The following is a 17,104-nucleotide window of genomic DNA, read 5'->3' on the forward strand; positions in this document are numbered from 1 at the left end:
TCGATTGGCCCTGCCTGGCGCAGCCCGGGCCCCTGCGGACGACTGCGGTGCTCATCAGACCTGAGCAGTCGCTCCGGCTGCTCTCGGGGAGTGAGACAGGTGAGCTGCACCGGAAGGCGGGGCGGGGCGAGGCGGGGGCGGGCATGCTTCGCGACCCCCGCCTCCTGGATCCCCTCCTCTTCGGCCCAAATCCGGAGGAGGGGAGAAGGGGCGTAGGTGGGTGAGGGAAGCGGGCGGGAGAGAGCAGGGGTCGGGAGAAGGACGGTCCCTTTGGGGGAGGGGCACGTGTACCCGAGTGTTTACGCGCGCGCGCGTGTGTGTTTCTGGGCCTGGTGCGGGCTGCACGGTTGCAGGTTATTTCTGTGTACCTGCGAGCGTGTGCCTGTTTGTCCCGTGGAGTCAGCGCTCAGTTCTGTGCCCGCAAGGTGTACAGGTACGTGCTGGCTGGGTTTGGACCTTTGGGCTCGACCATTTGCGTCCTTGCCTTCACCACTGTGGATCGTTCTACATTTGTGTTTCCGTGCATGGTTTATTTTTGTTTCTGGAGAGTAAATTCCTGGAGCAGTTATTAAGCTTGTCTGCTCTCACCTGGCTAACATCGAGGCCTGCCCCCTTCTCTCGGCAGCCTGGGGCCCAGGCCGGGGCCACCATGGCGCTGCCTCCAGGGCCAGCTACCCTCCCGCACACACTTCTGCTCCTGCCGGCCCTTCTGAGCTCAGGTACACCCCTGTTCAGCCCTTGGCCATGCATTTGTGTGGTCAAGTCCCCCTCTCTCCCCTCCTTGCCTGCATCTTCAGTTTGGGTACCCACTCCAGGCACCAGAGTTGGGTTCCCTTCATCCACCTCCCCAAGGTCCAGCCGTCCCTGGTTAGAGAACCCAGGTGCTCTGTCTCTTGGCCTGCTGCCCCTCTGTAACTGGACCTCATCCCGGTCACAGAACAGTACTAAGCCTCCACCAGCCCTCCCCAGAATCCCCTGTGTTCCAGGTTGGGGGGAGTTGGCGCCACAAATTGATGGTCATACCTGGGCAGAGCGGGCACTTCGAGAGAATGAACGCCACGCCTTCACCTGCTGGGTGGCAGGGGGGCCTGGCACCCCCCGATTGGCCTGGTACCTGGATGGACAGCTGCAGAAGGCCAGCACCTCAAGACTGCTGAGTGTGGGCGGGGAGGTCTTCTCTGGAGGCACCAGCACTTTCACTGTCACTGCCCAGCGGGCCCAGCATGAGCTCAACTGCTCCCTGCAGGACCCAGACAGTGGCCGGTCAGCCAACGCATCCGTCCTCCTCAATGTGCAATGTGAGTGCCCCTCAGGTGGACAGAGACAGAGGTTCTCTGCCCAGGGATCCCCAGCAGTCACCAGGCAGGTGGTCTGGTAGGACATTTAAAAAACACTTAGGCACTCTGCAAGTATTAACTCACTTTATCCTCACAGTAATCCTATGAGGTAATTACTATTGTTGTCCCCATTTTACAAATAACAAAACTGAGGCAGAGAGGTTAAGCAATCTGCCCAGGGTCATACAGCTGGTAAGTAGCAGAGCCAGGATTCAAATCTTGACATTTTGGTTCTAGTGTTTATACTCTTAATCTTCATTTGTACGAAATGCTGCCTCTCTGGCAGACCCAGCCATCCTGTTTCCCAGTGCCCCCTAAGGAGAGGTCCAGACCCCTGGCTCCCTTCTGGGTTTGGGAAGAAAGGGAAGGCGTGCAAGGGGCTGTGGTGGGAACATACTGGTCTCTGCTTTGCACCAGTTAAGCCGGAGATTGCCCAGGTTGGGGCCAAGTACCAGGAAGCTCAAGGCCCGGGCCTCCTGGTCGTCCTTTTTGCCCTGGTGCGTGCGAACCCGCCTGCCAACGTGACCTGGATCGACCAGGATGGGCCAGTGACTGTCAACGCCTCTGACTTCCTGGTGCTGGATGCCCAGAACTACCCCTGGCTCACCAAACACACCGTGCAGCTACAGCTCCGCAGCCTGCCACACAACCTCTCCGTGGTGGCCACCAACGACGTGGGTGTTACCAGCGCCTCGCTTCCGGCCCCAGGTGAGCACTGCCAGCCACGGGCCCAGCAAAGCCTCGGATGGGTGTGGGATCATGGTGCAGAAACAGGAAAGCTTGTTGCCTTTTGGGCGAGTCTGGTGAAAGCTGTCCCTGGCCACCTGGGGCAAGGAGGACAGAGTAGTGACCTGTGGCATCTCAGAGTTGGGGGGCCCTGCCCGCTTGGAACCTAACCAGAGAATGACCTGCAGGGCTCCTGGCCACCCGGGTGGAAGTGCCACTGCTGGGCATCGTTGTGGCTGGAGGGCTTGCCTTGGGCACCCTGGTGGGGTTCAGCACCTTGGTGGCCTGCCTGGTCTGCAGGAAAGCGAAGAAGACCAAAGGTAGGGCCAAAGCAGGGCGGGGGCAGAGGGTGGCTGGGGAAGGGGAGACGAGGTCAGGGGGTGGGCAGCAAGGCCATGGGCAACGAGTGGAGCTGGGCAGAACGTCTCTGACAAGTAGTAGGACAGGTCTTCCTGGGCATGGCCATGATTTAGACCACATGCATCCCAGGTAGCAGGGCCAGGCACTGGGAAGCCAGTCTGGGCATCTGAGAGACCCCTTGCCTGAGGGTTCTGGGCCTGAAGAGGGCAGGGGGCAGAGCCTAGAGCAGGTGGGCACGCGGAGACAGCGCTGTGGTTTCTTTCTCCTCAGGCCCCTCCTGGCGCCCATCCCTGATCTCTAGGTAACTCTCCCTGGGGCTGGGTGGACGGGCCAAATGGAGAGGCAGCATGGGGACGGGGGGATCCTGGGCTTTCTGGTAGTTTGGGAACGGGCCGCAAGCAGGAGTCGGTGCCCGCTGGCGCCAGGGCCCATCCAAGCCTTTTTCTGCCCTGTAGTGACTCCAACAACCTGAAACTCAACAACGTGCGCCTGCCGCGGGAGAACATGTCCCTCCCGTCCCACCTGCAGCTCAACGACCTCGCTCCGCACTCCAGAGGTACATCCAGGACCCTCTGTTGGCCCCAGCTTTATCTGTGGAGGTGCTTCTGAGAAAAAGAGAGACCCTGGGCCTTAGGAGGGTCTAGACCCCGTCGGGCACACGCCTCACCCCGGGCACCATCCCCTTTGTCACCCCACAGGGAAAGCAGCGGACCAGCAGATGGCTCAGGACAACAGCCAGCCGGAGCTTCTGGATCCGGAGCCCGGCGGCCTCCTCACCAGCCGAGGTATGGGAAAGGGGCCTGCTTCCCTGCTGCTCTGCTCCCCGGCCATTTTGCTTGTGCCAAAGGCCTCTGAATCCCCAAGGGGCAGAGAGTGGTCTCCCAACTTCCAAGGAATGAGGGTGACTGAGTCTCCTGGGATCTCTGACCCGCAGGTTTCATCCGTCTCCCAATGCTGGGCTACATTTATCGGGTGTCCAGTGTGAGCAGTGATGAGATCTGGCTCTGAGCTGAGGCTAAGACAGAGGGTGCCTTCTTGGCCCCTGGGCACCCTCCTGGTCCTCCTCCAAGGCACCCTCTGCCTGGCCACATTGCCAACGGGAAGAGGCCATGCCACTGCCACTTTTGCTTGTCCTCTGGGTCACTGGTATCCTTGGCAAGGCTGCCAGCTGGACCTAAGCCCTTGTTCCAACTCTGGTTGAGGGCCTGCATGATGGCCTGTGCCCAGGCGGATGGGGCTCTCTGTCCAGGTGTGCCTGGAGGTCATCCAGCATCTAAGCGTGGCGTGGCCCTGTCGGCTTGGGGCAGCTCTGTGCCCCACGCCGGTGCTCCTCAGCACCATGTACAGCAGGCATGGGGCATGCCTGGTTGGGAGGGCCCTGCATGTCCTGGATCTCCTTCCCATGCTATGCAGCTTTGTTCCCTCAGGGAAAATTTAGGACGCTGCTAGCTGCAGAGAACCAACCTGCCCTTTGCACAGGAACTCACCTCTGGCCCAGCAGCGCTGGCCAAGCACAAACCAGTACCCTCTGCTGCATACCTCTCTGCCCCAGCCCCCTCTTGGGCATCATAGGTTATACATTGGACCTTCTCCACTTCTTCGCTTGGCACTAGACTTCCCCACTGGCCTGGGCCCTGGTGGTGCCAGTGCCTGGTGTTAGCACAAGAAAGGGGAAGAATGGGAGGTGAGAAGCCTGGTGCGTCCAGGCCTGCATGTAGCTATGGCTTGTCTTCTTACAGTGTTAGCACTTTAAGCACATCTTCCTGGGAGGGGGTGAGCAAGGGCCCCAGGGGGCTTCCCCAAGTCTGGCCTTTTCATGATTCACTGTGAGTGCCCTGAGCCCTCGGGGTTGACGGGTTCCCGCTCAAAGTATCTACCCCGCTATGGGACCCCAGCCCTGAACCCCATCAGCAGGACCCTGACTGCCCCATCAGCAGAAAGCTGTTCTTCCTGTCCCATCCTCTGTTCTTTAGGGGATGGCCATAGTGGCACATAACTTGACAGTGCTGGAAACCTTAGGGGGACATGGAAAAAGGAGGGAGAGCACATATCCCAAAACGACCCAAGAACACTTTTGAAAAGCAACGTGGAAAGGATTGCAAATTAACAGAGTGCAAAGTGTATTTTTCCCTTCTTGATATCTTGTTTTGTAATTTTTCTTACGTTACTGCCGAGGACAGTGCTGAGCACGTGGTAGATTCTCAATAAACTTGACCGAGTGAATGCTGCATGTCTGTTTCATTCCCTCAAATATGTTTGTTTTTTTTTAACTGAAGTAGATTTACAAAGGTGTGTTAGTTTCAGGTGTACAGCAATGTGATTCACACACACACACATATATTCTTTTTCAGATTCTTTTCCATTATAGGTTATTACAAAATTTTGACTATAGTTCCCTGTGCTATACAGCAGGTCCTTGTTGTTTATCTGTTTTATATATAGCAGTGTTATATTCTACTCTTAAGTCTTTTAAATCTGGAAAAATTAAAAGACACAAAAAGAATTTATAGTGCATTGAGATAAAATTTTTTTAACACCATGTGGTCTGTTCTAACTGAAAGAGTTACTACTTACCTCTATACAGCAGTGTGTATCTTTTAATCCCCAACTCCTAATTCTTTTTTATGGATGAGAAATACTCCATTGTGTGAGAGAGAGTGTGTGTGTGTGTGTGTGTGTGTATCACATCCTCTTTATCCATTCATCTGTTGATGGACACTTAGGTTACTTTCAAGTCTTGGCTATTGTAAATTGTGCTGCTATAAACACTGGGGTGCATGTAACTTTTAGAATTAGAGTTTTCGTCTTTTCTGGATATGTGCCCAGGAGTGGGACTGCTGGATCATACGGTAGCTCTCTTTTAAGTTTTCTGAGGAACCTCCATACTGTTTTCCATAGTGGCTGCACCAATTTACATTCCTACCAACAGTCTAGGAGGGTTCCTTTTTCTCCATACCCTCTCCAGCATGCTGAAGTGTTTAAGGGTGAAGTGCACTGATGTCTGCAACTTACTTGAAATGTATCAAAAAATAAGATAGACTGACGAATGGATAGAGAGGTATGGACGTGTGATAAAGCAAATATAGCAAAATGTTAATTGTAGGATTTAGTTGGTGAGTATTTAGAACTCACTGTACAATTCTTCCAAAATTCTTTTATTTAACAGTTTTCATAATAAAATATCCAGGGGTGGGGGATACCTGATCTAGTTACTTCTCTGATATTTCTGAAATCTTTTTGATCTAAGGATCATGGAATTTTCAAGCATTACTAATACCCTTAACATGACAGTTCAATCTTTCCTGGGAAAGAAGACCAATTTTTTTTTTTTTTTTTTTTTTTTTTTTTTTTTTTTTTTTTTTTTTTTTAATGAGGATCTTGAATCAGATGCGTATGTTTTGATTGATTGATTGATTGATTGATTTTGGCTGTGTTGGGTCTTCGTTTCTGTGCGAGGGCTTTCTCCAGTTGTGGCAAGCGGGGGCCACTCTTCATCGCGATGCGCGGGCCTCTCTCGTTGCGGAGCACAGGCTCCAGACGCGCAGGCTCAGCAGTTGTGGCTCACGGGCCCAGCCACTCCGCGGCATGTGGGATCTTCCCAGGCCAGGGCTCGAACCCGTGTCCCCTGCATTAGCAGGCAGACTCTCAACCACTGCGCCACCAGGGAAGCCCAAGAAGACCAATTTTTATTTTTATTTTTTATCTTTGGCTGCACTGCACAGCTTGCGGGATCTTGGTTCCCCAACCAGGGATTGAACCCGGGCCCTCGGCAGTGAAAGCGTGGAGTCCTAACCACTGGACCGCCAGGGAATTCCCCAATTTTTATTATACTTCACTCACCTAATCTTTCATCTTTACCCTCCAATAATAGTTACCTTGAGCTGGAACGTACAGCAGTCCAACATTCTGGGCAAGCACACACAGCTCAGGCTGAATTTTCCCACCTGGACTATGTTTTACTGAATTCCTCCAGACACAATAGACTATTTAATCAAGACTTCTAAAAGTTAATGTTCAAGTTTGTGCATTGCTGGTGGGAATGTACATGGTGTAGCCACTGTGGAAGCTAGTATGGCAGTTCCTCAAAAAGTTAAATATAGAATTACCCTATGATCCAGCAATTCCACTTCTAGGTTTATTCCCCAAAGAACTGAAAGCAGGGACTCTTTAACAGTTATTTGTACACCAGTATTAATAGCAGTGTTATTTGCAGCAGCCAAAAGGTGGAAATGCAAATGTCCATTAACAGATGAATGGATAAAGGAAATGTGGTATATACACATGATGGAATATTATTCAGCTTTTTAAAAAGGAAGGCCATTCTGACACATGCTGCAACATGGATGAACCTTGAAAACATTATGCTACGTGCAGTAAACCAGATACAAAAGGACAAATTGTGTATGATTCAACTTATGTGGTACCTGGACTAGGCAAATTCATAGAGACAGAAAATAGAAGTTACTGGGGACTGAGGGAGGGAAAGGAAGGAATCGTTGTTTAATGGGTCCAGAGTTTCAATTGGGGATGATGAAAAAGTTCAGAAGCTGGACAGTGGTGATGGTTGCCCAACAATATGAATGTACTTAATGCCCCTGGATTGTACACTTAAAAATAGTTAAAATGGTAAATTGCATGTTTTGTGTATTTTACTTTGATTTTTAAAAAAATTTTGATTACTGACTCAATCTTCTTACTTATTATAGGTCTTAAAAATTTTTTTTTTCAGTATTGGTAAGTTTCGTGTTTCTAGGAATTTGTCCATTTCATCTAGGCTATCCAGTTTGTTGGCATACAACTGTTCATAGTACCCTCTGCTCCTTTTCTCTTCTGTAGAATTGGTAGTAATGTCCCCACTGGCTGGAGTTAATTTGAGTCTCTCTTAGACAATTGGCTAAAGGCCTTTCAATTCTGTTAATCTTTTTGAAGAACCAACTTTTGGTTTTGTTGATTTTCTCTATTGTTTTTCTATTCTCTATTTCATTTATCTCTGCTCTAATCTTTATTATTTGCTTCCTTCTGCTAGCTCTTTTTTTTGGCTATGCCATGTGGCAAGTAGGATCTTAGTTCCCTGACCAGGGATCGAACCCACGCCCCCTGCATTGGAAGCGCGGAGTCTTAACCACTGGACTGCCAGGAAAGTCCCCCTTCCGCTAGCTTTGAGTTTAGTTTGTTCTTCTTTTTCTAGTTCCTTAGGTTGTAAAGTCAGATTGCTTATTTGAGATCTTCCTTCTTTTTTAATGTAAGCAATTACAGCTATAAATTGCCTCTGAGCACTGCTTTTGCTGTATCCCATAAGTTTTGGAATGCTGTGTTTTTGTTTTCATTTCTCTCTAAGTATTTTCTAATTTCCCTTGTGATTTCTTCTTTGCCCCATTGGTTAAGAGAGTATTGTTTAATTTACACAAAATTTTTCAGTTCTCCTTATTGTTTTCTAACTTCATTCCATTGTGGTCTGAGAAAATACTTTGTTATTTACCTTTAGTTTTTATTTATTTATTTTAAAATAAATGTATGTATGTATTTATTTTTGGCTGCATTGGGTCTTCGTTGCTGCGCGTGGGCTTTCTCTAGTTGTGGCGAGCGGGGTCTACTCTTCGTTGTGGTGTGCAGGCTTCTCATTGTGGTGGCTTCTCTTGTTGCGGAGCATGGGCTCTAGGCACGCGGGCTTCAGTAGTTGTGGCACATGGGCTCAGTAGTTGTGGCTCACAGGCTATAGAGCTCAGGCTCAGTAGTTGTGGTGCACAGGCTTTGTTGCTCTGTGGCATGTGCGATCTTCCTGGCCCAGGGCTTGAACCCAGGTTCCCTGCATTGTCAGGCGGATTCTTAACCACTGCGCCACCAGGGAAGTCCCACACATTTTTCATTTTCACCAAGAATTTTATTGAACAATGTAGTCACTAACCGAATGAACTTTTTGGCCAGCCCAATATTTCATGGATATGCAATCTTCTCATCTCTGACAGTGGTTCTCAAATTTGTCTGCATATTGAAATAATCTGAGGAACTTAAAAAATATGGATTCTTGTATCCTACCTCCAGAGATTGTGATTTTATTAGTTTGGTGTGTTGTCTGGGAGAGGAAACTTATCTTTAAAATATCTCCAGTTGGGACTTCCCTGGTGGTCCAGTGGCTAAGACTCTGCACTCCCAATTCCGGGGGCCTGGGTTCGATCCCTGGGCAGGGAACTAGATCCCACATGCCGCAACTAAGAGTTCGCATGCCGCAACTAAAGATCCCACATGCCGCAACTAAGACCCGGTGCAGCCAAATAAATATTAAAATATATATATATATAAATATCTCCAGTTGATTCTAACATGCAACCAAACATGAGAACTACTGCTCTATGAATATTATAGGTAAAAAAATTTTTTTCATATCTTGCCTGCTTTGCTTCTCTGATATCCTTTGTTCTGTTTTTGTCTCTTTTTCTGGCTTTCTTCAAATGCCTGGTGACTGTACATTCATATTTAAGAATGAGAGTTGCAAGCATGCCTGCGCACACATACACACACACACACACGCACAAGAATGAGATACCCACAAGCTGAATGGAAGTTGATGGTAGGTAGGGGGCACCAAATAAGTCTGTATGCTTGAAGACTCCCTGTCAATATCTTTAGGTCTTTTCTCTTTGGCTGATCAGTTTCCCAAGGGAGGACTCTTCCGATATTATGCTTTGGAGGGATAAGCCGGAAGAGGGCTGAGGGTCTCATTGCTCATTCCTCTATTTTGTCCTCTTATTTTAAATATGGCCCCTTATTCCTGTCCTCAGAATTGCTTGGTGTTCTCATGTCCAGAGGCTCCTTGGTTTAAAGGGGACCATCTTCTGTCAGGGTAAGGAGGTGGGCAGCACAGACGGGGAAGGCTCTGGGGAGCCCATCTTTCTACAAACCTTCAGCCAATCCTCCTGTCTGCAGCCCCTCCCTGCACACATGCCATCAGAAATATCTGACACTTTCGATTCCTGATCCTTTCCAGGACTCTGCAGTGTCAAATGGCTTACTTCTTATTGGTTTCTCTGTCCCTCTCCTCTACTGGAAATCAAGTATCAGGTTTTTTCCCCTCCCCCTGCCCACTAAATCTGTTACCACTTGTCCGTCTTTCAAAACTGTATTGGTCTCTGGTCTACAGTCATTTTCTTTCCTGTTATCTGTCCTTGCTGGTTTATACCTTTAAAAAAAAATTACTGTCATTTTAGGAAGGTTAAAGGAGGGAATGCAAATGTAAATACTTGTGTTCAATTTTTGTTTATTTAGAAATGTTGAGAGCCTGGGATAGCAGAGGGGAGGGACACTTCAAGCCAGGAAAATAGACTGCATAAAGGTTTAGTTAGAAGAGGGAACTCATGAATCATGTGTAGAGCATGGCAAGCAGGCTGGTTTTGCGGTTTTCGCTGGGCAATTAGAAAAATAAGAATCTCGGGGCAGGGAGAGAATAGCCAAAAGGAAAGTCTAAAAGGCCAAGTGAAAAATTTATACTTAGTAACATAATTATTAGATCTTACATTTTGTGGCATTTAATCATCTTTTCACATATTTTCACCCATAGGACAAGCCTAAGAGTTAAGTTAGTGTTTATTATAACTGTTTCATAGCTAGAGTAACTGAGGCATAGAAGTTAACTTATTTTTCTAGGGCCACAGATCAAGTAGCCAAAAGAGAGTAACCTCAGATTGCGGAGGAGGAGGAGCCCACGATGGAAACAGTGTCCGAAGGTGCTCACGGGAGAGCTCAGTGGATGTGCTAGGGTAGGGAGACAGGCTAACGTAACAGGCCTGCGCATCAGCCAGTAACTTAGGCAGGAAGTACAGCTGATTCTCATTATTTGCAGATTCTGTATTTGTGAATTCACTTACTAAAATTTATCTGTAATCCTAAAATCGATACTTGCAGTGTTTTTACAATCGTTTGCAAACATGCTTAGAGCAGTGAAAAATGTGAGTCGCCTGACACGTACCTTCCCAGCTGAGGCTGAACAAGGCGACGTGCTGCCTCCTGGTTTCGGCTCTCACACTCTAAATGAGTGCCCTATCCAAGGTCTACCTAATGCCTCATTTTTTGCTTGTTGGTGGTGGTTTCAGTGTTTAAAATGGCCCCCCCGGGACTTCCCTGATGGTCCAGTGGCTAAGACTCCATGCTCCCGATGCAGGGGGCCTGGGTTTGATCCCTGGTCAGGGAACTAGATCCCACATGCCACAACTGGAAAAAAAAAAAGATACCCCGTGCCACAACTAAGACACGGCACAGCCAAATAAATAAGTACAATAAATATTTTAAAATAAATAAATTAAATGGCCCCCACCCGCATAGTGCTGAGGTGCTGGCTAGAGTTACTAAGTGTAGTAAGGCTGTCATGTGCCTTACAGAGAGAGTGCGTTAGATGAGCTTCATTACGGCATGACTTACAGTGCTGGTGGCTGTGAGTTCAATGAATCAATGGTTGTTGACGAAAATGTTAGGACAGAGGCACACAGGAACCTTACCTTCTATTTCCCCTAGGAGCAGTGGTTCAGTATTTGCTAATTCAGTGTCTGCGGTGACTTGATAGAACAAGCTACTGTGAATAACGAGAGTTGACTATACTTACTAGTGCTGAGTCTCAGTTCTAGCCAGAGAAGGCAGTCTGATTGTTCCCTGAAAACCTGATGGAGAATCTGAGTTCCTATCACGTTTTTGCCTCTCTTTTTCCTTGAGTGAAATGTGAGCATTAATGACATCCGTCTGAGAGCAGAGCACCTGGTCCCAACATGGTGTCAGAGTGAGGCCTGAGCTCAGATGTTCCTGCTCAAGTTCAAGCATGAGATGAACATCAGAGTTGGCTTAAGGGTCTGTAGGAAACGATGCCCCTCCTGTCATGTGTTTCTCGGGTACGTATTAGGCTGTAGCATCTTACTGTAATTTTCCCCTCCGATCAGTTCTTGCCCCGTGTATCAGTACTTGGCTCCATTACCCGCCCAGCTGCTCAAGCCAGAAAACCTGGGAGTCGCCCTTTCTTCTCTTCCCTCCCCCACATTCTATCACTAAGTTCTGTTGGTTCCACCTCTCCTGGTTGTTTATCTGTTGCCTCGTACCCCACACCTTCCCTTCTAAACTTTATGCTGCTCAATTTTCCAGATTCCCTTGCCAGCTGTTAATTTCTGCCAGTGGGAGGCACCAGCAAGCTAGGAGAGGGTGGGAGAGAGGAGGCAGCAGCCCTTGCCCAGGGTGGCTGTAGTAGGGGTGAGGGTCTCGGACCTGCGGCAGCTCTTCTGTTTCCAGCCCCTGCAGTGGACACTCCCCTTTAACCTCTTGTTCCTTCAGCACTCTCCATTCTCTCTTTTGTTTCTTCAGCCCTTCCAACACTTTTGTAACCAACTGCCCATACTTAACATCCTTTGTTAGAAATAACTAGTATGGTTTCTGACTTCCTGACTGGAGCTTAGCTGATATAACCTCCAAAATATTTCCTGAATCTGTCCATCTCCACCACTACCACCCAGTCCAAGACACCATCATCTCTCAGCTGGGTGACTGCAATAGCTAGGCTCCCTGAGTCCACAACCAGACAGGTCTGGAGCTAGACAGGCAGGTAGCCTGTAAGGCAGGTAGCGCTACCTGGTGGGAGACCCCCAGAAAAAATAAGTTCTGGGAGAAAAAAGTTTCCCCTCTATTGCCAACCTTGGAGGACTGGGGTTTGATTTTATTTCACAAAGTTGACTTGCTTAAACTGCTATTCACTCAATGCCTATTCCTAGGCCAAGTTCCTTATCTCTGCCTTTGCTCAGTCTGCCTTCTCTCTTTCATATTAAAGGACAGCAGGATAACCTGAAAGATAAGAGCATTTTATTTGTAAAATCTTTGCCAACTAACTTTAAGAATGAAAGAAAATAATTCTATTGTCATCTCAAAAGAACATCTGTTAAGCCTTCCTCCCAACCTGAGCATCCTGGGATCCCAGGAATTCCAGTGCTTCTAACTCACATCCCCACAGTGGTGTAGATGCATAATTAGTTTCCATGGGAAGGAACTCTGACACAGGCATTAGCCATTTAATGACCATGGGCAGTGCTTTCTGGCAGAGAGGGCAGTAAGACGTGCGCTGTCTCTGAATCAGGCTGTGAGGCAGGCAAGGCCGCCAAGTGGCTGACAATGATCCCTCCTTCTCAGATGGGGCAGAGAAGCCAGCTCAGCCTTGAAACAGAGTGACGTGGGAGGTGTCTCAGCTGAAGGTTAATGTCTCTGCGTCTCCTGCTTGGGAGGTGGAGTTGGATGGAGGGGTGAATGCTTTCTTGCCTTCAGCTAGAGCTTTAAAATGCTGTGAGGAGAGAGAGGGAACGTGAAGGATTGGGGACATACTAGTTACTACATTTTAGCAAGAACTAACCTTGCTTCCTGCTTCCATTCATTAGGCCACTTGGTTCTCCTGTAAGAATGACTGTCCACTGTAGATCCTTACCTAGCCTTGTCTAAGGCCCACATTGCTTCTACTTCCCCTTCCTTTACAAGCCCCACTCCTGCCTGCTTTGCGGTTCCCTTCGTGATGCGGAAGGGTGATGGTAACTCCAGGCAGAGACATCCTCCATTGTCACATGACAGAGTCACAGCAGACCCAAAATAGTGGCGACAGCAGCAATCCTCACTACAGCTTAAGTCAACCTCCAATGCTGGTCTCACCTGTGAGTTCTTGAATTCCGAGTAGAGGGAAAAGAGCAGATGGAGGGACTGAATCCGACTCTTGTAGATGGGGATGTCTAGGATGGCTGAAATCGAGAACTCCCGTGAGCAGAAATAAACAAAAATCCAGAAGCTATGGGGCATTTCTGTTGAGGATGGCCAGTCCCCTCCCAGATGGGATGTGTTACTATAACTCTGCGGGTTAAATACCCAGCAGGTAGTCACATAAACCCAAATACCACCCTCGCATGCTGCCAAATAGCACAACGGGCTTAAAGTAAAGGCTGTAACTCAGAGTAAACCAGCCTTTTCAACAGCCCACAATGAATTAATTTATCCAGAGATGGGGTCAAGGAAGGGATGGAAGGGCTTACCACAGATCATGTCTATGTACTCTGCCAGGCTGCAATCAATCTCTGCTGTGGGCAGGCTCACCTAGGAGGGGCACGGGATAGACCCAAGTCAAAAGGCTGAAATTTCAGTGGTCCTAGCATCACTCACTCTCTCTGAAGGAAAAGAGCTCCGAGCATAAGGGGTGACATGGGCTGAATTGTGTTCCCCCAAAATTCATATGTTTAAGCCCTAACCTCTAAGAGCCTCAGATCATGTGACTATATTTGCAGATATGGTCGTAAAAAAGAGAAGTTAAAATGAGGTCATTAGGGTGAACCCTAATCCAGTATGACTGGAATCCTTATAAGAAGAGGAAATTAGGACCTAGACACATACAGAGGGAAGACCATGTGAAGACACAGGGAGGAGACAGCCAAGGAGAAAGGGTCTAAAAGAAATCAACTCTGCTGACAACTTGATCTCCAACTTCTAGCTTCCAGAGTGTGAAAAAATAAATTTCTGTTGCTTAAGCCACCCAGTCTGTGGCACTTTGTTATGGCAGCCCTAGCAAATAATACAACGTGCCTTTTCTTTTCCCCCTGATCAGTAAAGTGGAATTGGTTATACTCATTAACTACCAAAGTAGCAGATGATATAACAGGACCAAAATATTTTATAAGTAAAACATACTGCCATGCAGTCTTCCTGTGTGTATTTGTGAAGAAGAAACTGGACCCAAGTTATGGCCAAGTATTTATAGTTACTTGGTGTTAGAAGGCCTAATGGTCCTTGGACACCACAGGAACAGAAAAAAATGACATGACATCTCAGCAGGCTCCAGATCTAAACTCACATTGTAAGTTTAAAAACCACTGGCTTCTTAAAAATTTTTTGTTCTCTTTTTACAAAAATCAGAGTAGATGGTTCTGCAATTTCCTTTTTCCACGTAACAACATGTCATTGGTATTTCTCTGTATCAGAGCAAAATAAGGCCAAATGATCTTCCATTGTGTATTTCACTGAATGGATGTACTACAATCTATTCAATTCCCTAATCAGACATTTTTCTTCAGCTATAGCTTTAAAATGCTGTGAGAAAAGAGACTGTTTTCAAATTCTTTGCTTTTACAACACTCAATAAACATGTACCAAAAACTCTGTCTTCATGGAGCTTATGTTTTAGTAGGGAGAAACCAAAGACAAAATAAGTAAGGTATACAATATGTTAGAAGGTAAGTATCATGGAGAAAAAGCAGGGAAAGAGCTTGGGGAACGTGGTGTAGCAATTTTAAACACCATGGCCAGGAAGGACCTGTTATCATCTTTGCTCAGTTTTCTTTTCTTGATATGTAAGAGCTTTTTGCTTGGACAGTAATGTTGTCACATATATATGTAAGTAACTTTTTTTCTTCCTGGCCGTGCCACGTGGCATGCGGGATCTTAGTTCCACGAACCGGTGTCCCCTGCATTGAGAGCGTGGAGTCTTAACCATTGGATCGCCAGGCAGGTCCTGTATAGTTTTATTTTTGTTTTAACTGTTTAATTCATTTGGAATTCCTGTATGCTCATGGTTGAGGCTTAGATCTATTTAATTTTTCTCAAATGGCTGGTCAATCATCTCATCACAACCCATCCTATCTCTAATCATTTAATTCCCAGCTAGGTTTTTTTTTTTTTCTTTTGGCCACGCAGCATGTGGGATCTTAGTTCCCTGACCAGGGATCGAACCCACGCCCCCTGCATTGGAAGTGCGGAATCTTAACCACTGGACCGCCAGGGAAGTCCCTCTAATCATTTAAAATAACCATCTTTCTTATACAACAAATTTCTACATTTACATGGGTTTGTTTCTGGATTGTTATGTGCTGCTGATCTATTTCTGTTCCTAACCAGTACATGATTGTTTTATTTACTACAGGCTTTATAATGTGTTTCTAATGTCTGACAAGGCAAATCCTCATTTTTTCCCTAAAATTTTCATGATTAGTCTTAAAAGTTGATTCTCTCAGATAAACTTTGTTACCGAATTTTCAATTTCTAAAAAAATACAGGTAAAATCCTAATTGAAACGGCCTTCCATTTCCACGGTGAACTGGGGAGGACTGGCAGTGCTGAGCCATTGACCCCTCCCTCCAGGAACATGGCTTGACTCCTCATTCACTCAGAGCTTGTGTCTGCCCTTCGCTGAAGTTTTATAATTGGTTTTCAAGAAAGTCTTGACAATTTCTTATTAAATATGTTCCTGAGCACTTTTAAAAAATTTAGGATCATTATGAATGGGACTTCAGCTTCTTAGAATAGCATATACACCTCTGTGGAAAAGGTAGAGTCTAAAGTGATAATACAAAAAGTATATATGTCCATCAAAAGGTATGTACTCATAGTAATAGGACAGTAATATTACAGAGTAATTTGTAATATCCCCAAACTGCATACTCCCCAAATGGCTATCATAGAATGGGTATATTCAAACAATGGAATACCATACAGTTGTGAGAACAAATATATAACCATGATGTGTGAACAATATGGATGATTCTCCATATGGATGAACAATATAGATGAGCAAATAAGACACAAAGGAACATGATTATATTTAGATAAAATACAAAACTGGCAAACCTAGGGAGTTCCCTGGTGGCCTAGTGGTTAGGATTCTGGGCTTTCACTGATTCCAGGTTCAATCACTGGTCGGGGAACTGAGATCCTGCAAGCCATGCGGCAGGGCCAAAAAACAAAAACAAAAAACAAAAAACAGGCAAACCTAATCTGTGCTATTAGAAGTCAGGAAAATAGTTACATTGGGAGGTGGAAGCCTGAGGGGGCTTCCAGGACGCCAGAGATGTTCTGTTTTTTTGATCTGATGTGTTGGTTACACAAAGGTGTTCAGTTGGTGAAAGTTAATCAACACTTATGTATATGTTTCTGATTTTGTATTATACTTTAATCTAAAAGTTAATGATAATAGTAATACAAGAAGAGAGAAAACACTGGGCCCTAGAATGAATGCCACACTTTCTTAGCTCCTGCTACCTTCCACTCACCTTTCCCAAAAGCTCTTCAAACTCTGGAGACCATTCCTGCATCAGCATGTCAATATCGGGCATAGGCCTACAAGTACAGAGGTAAACGTGAATAGAAAACATGGGCCGGTATCAGCAATCTCTGCATCAGGATATTCTAGACTGAAGGGAGATTCTCAGTCTGGCACATTAGGATGTCAGGAGAACATAGACTGGGTGGGCCAAACTTACCCAAGACCTGGAGTTTGGAGAAGCTGGCTAAGTAATAATACCAGCTAAATCATAATCTTTATGTCTGCACTCTTAGCCAGTAGTAGCCAGGATCCATAGATCCTTAGGTTGATACATCTCAAATATGCCCCAGCCTTGGGACCCCCTTCTCAGGAGCAATGGCTTCATAGGTGGTGACTGTTACCATGGGTTACTACAGTGAAGAATATACTATTTCTTACCTGGTGTAGTGCACAGTCGCAGGGGGCTTGGAACGGTGTAATTCAGAGATGCTCTCAATCCATGTGTCAATGGCTTTGGGATTCTTTTCTGCATCTTCCAGGCTCTTTACTTTCATATGTTGCTAGAAAAGTAAGGGGAAAGCCTGGCTGATGGCATTGAAGGATGTTTTTTTGTTTGTTTTTCTAGAATTTTTTTAAAAATAAATTTATTTAT

At 46.7% G+C, this 17,104-nt stretch overlaps 2 protein-coding genes across 7 annotated transcripts in view; one reads left to right on the forward strand and one right to left on the reverse strand.

The window, feature by feature from the left end:
- Positions 1-17,104, forward strand: part of TMEM25 (transmembrane protein 25) — a 21,161-nt gene continuing 4,057 nt past the window's right edge. The window contains exons 1-10 of one of the 6 annotated variants that reach the window (XM_007196599.3): positions 36-99; positions 354-433; positions 626-719; positions 987-1,298; positions 1,755-2,045; positions 2,252-2,383; positions 2,694-2,724; positions 2,879-2,979; positions 3,122-3,208; positions 3,358-4,651. In XM_007196599.3, the coding sequence (XP_007196661.1) occupies positions 650-719; positions 987-1,298; positions 1,755-2,045; positions 2,252-2,383; positions 2,694-2,724; positions 2,879-2,979; positions 3,122-3,208; positions 3,358-3,431 (1,098 nt within the window). In that variant the 5' untranslated portion in view covers positions 36-99; positions 354-433; positions 626-649 and the 3' untranslated portion in view covers positions 3,432-4,651. Of the gene's footprint in view, positions 100-353; positions 720-986; positions 1,299-1,754; positions 2,046-2,251; positions 2,384-2,693; positions 2,725-2,878; positions 2,980-3,121; positions 3,209-3,357; positions 4,652-17,104 lie in introns of those variants that run through there. The other 5 variants (XM_007196600.3, XM_057552857.1, XM_007196602.2 and 2 more) reach the window with 5 other exon arrangements.
- Positions 12,230-17,104, reverse strand: part of IFT46 (intraflagellar transport 46) — a 16,672-nt gene continuing 11,797 nt past the window's right edge. Inside the window, exons 8-12 of the mRNA XM_057552858.1 lie at positions 16,891-17,012; positions 16,460-16,526; positions 13,457-13,517; positions 13,083-13,168; positions 12,230-12,723 (exon numbers count right to left, since the gene is read on the reverse strand). Coding sequence (XP_057408841.1) covers positions 12,628-12,723; positions 13,083-13,168; positions 13,457-13,517; positions 16,460-16,526; positions 16,891-17,012 — 432 coding nt within the window. The 3' untranslated portion in view covers positions 12,230-12,627. The remainder of the gene's footprint in view (positions 12,724-13,082; positions 13,169-13,456; positions 13,518-16,459; positions 16,527-16,890; positions 17,013-17,104) is intronic.

Source organism: Balaenoptera acutorostrata, chromosome 9 (assembly GCF_949987535.1).
Source record: "Balaenoptera acutorostrata chromosome 9, mBalAcu1.1, whole genome shotgun sequence".
NCBI classification, from domain to species: domain Eukaryota; kingdom Metazoa; phylum Chordata; class Mammalia; order Artiodactyla; family Balaenopteridae; genus Balaenoptera; species Balaenoptera acutorostrata.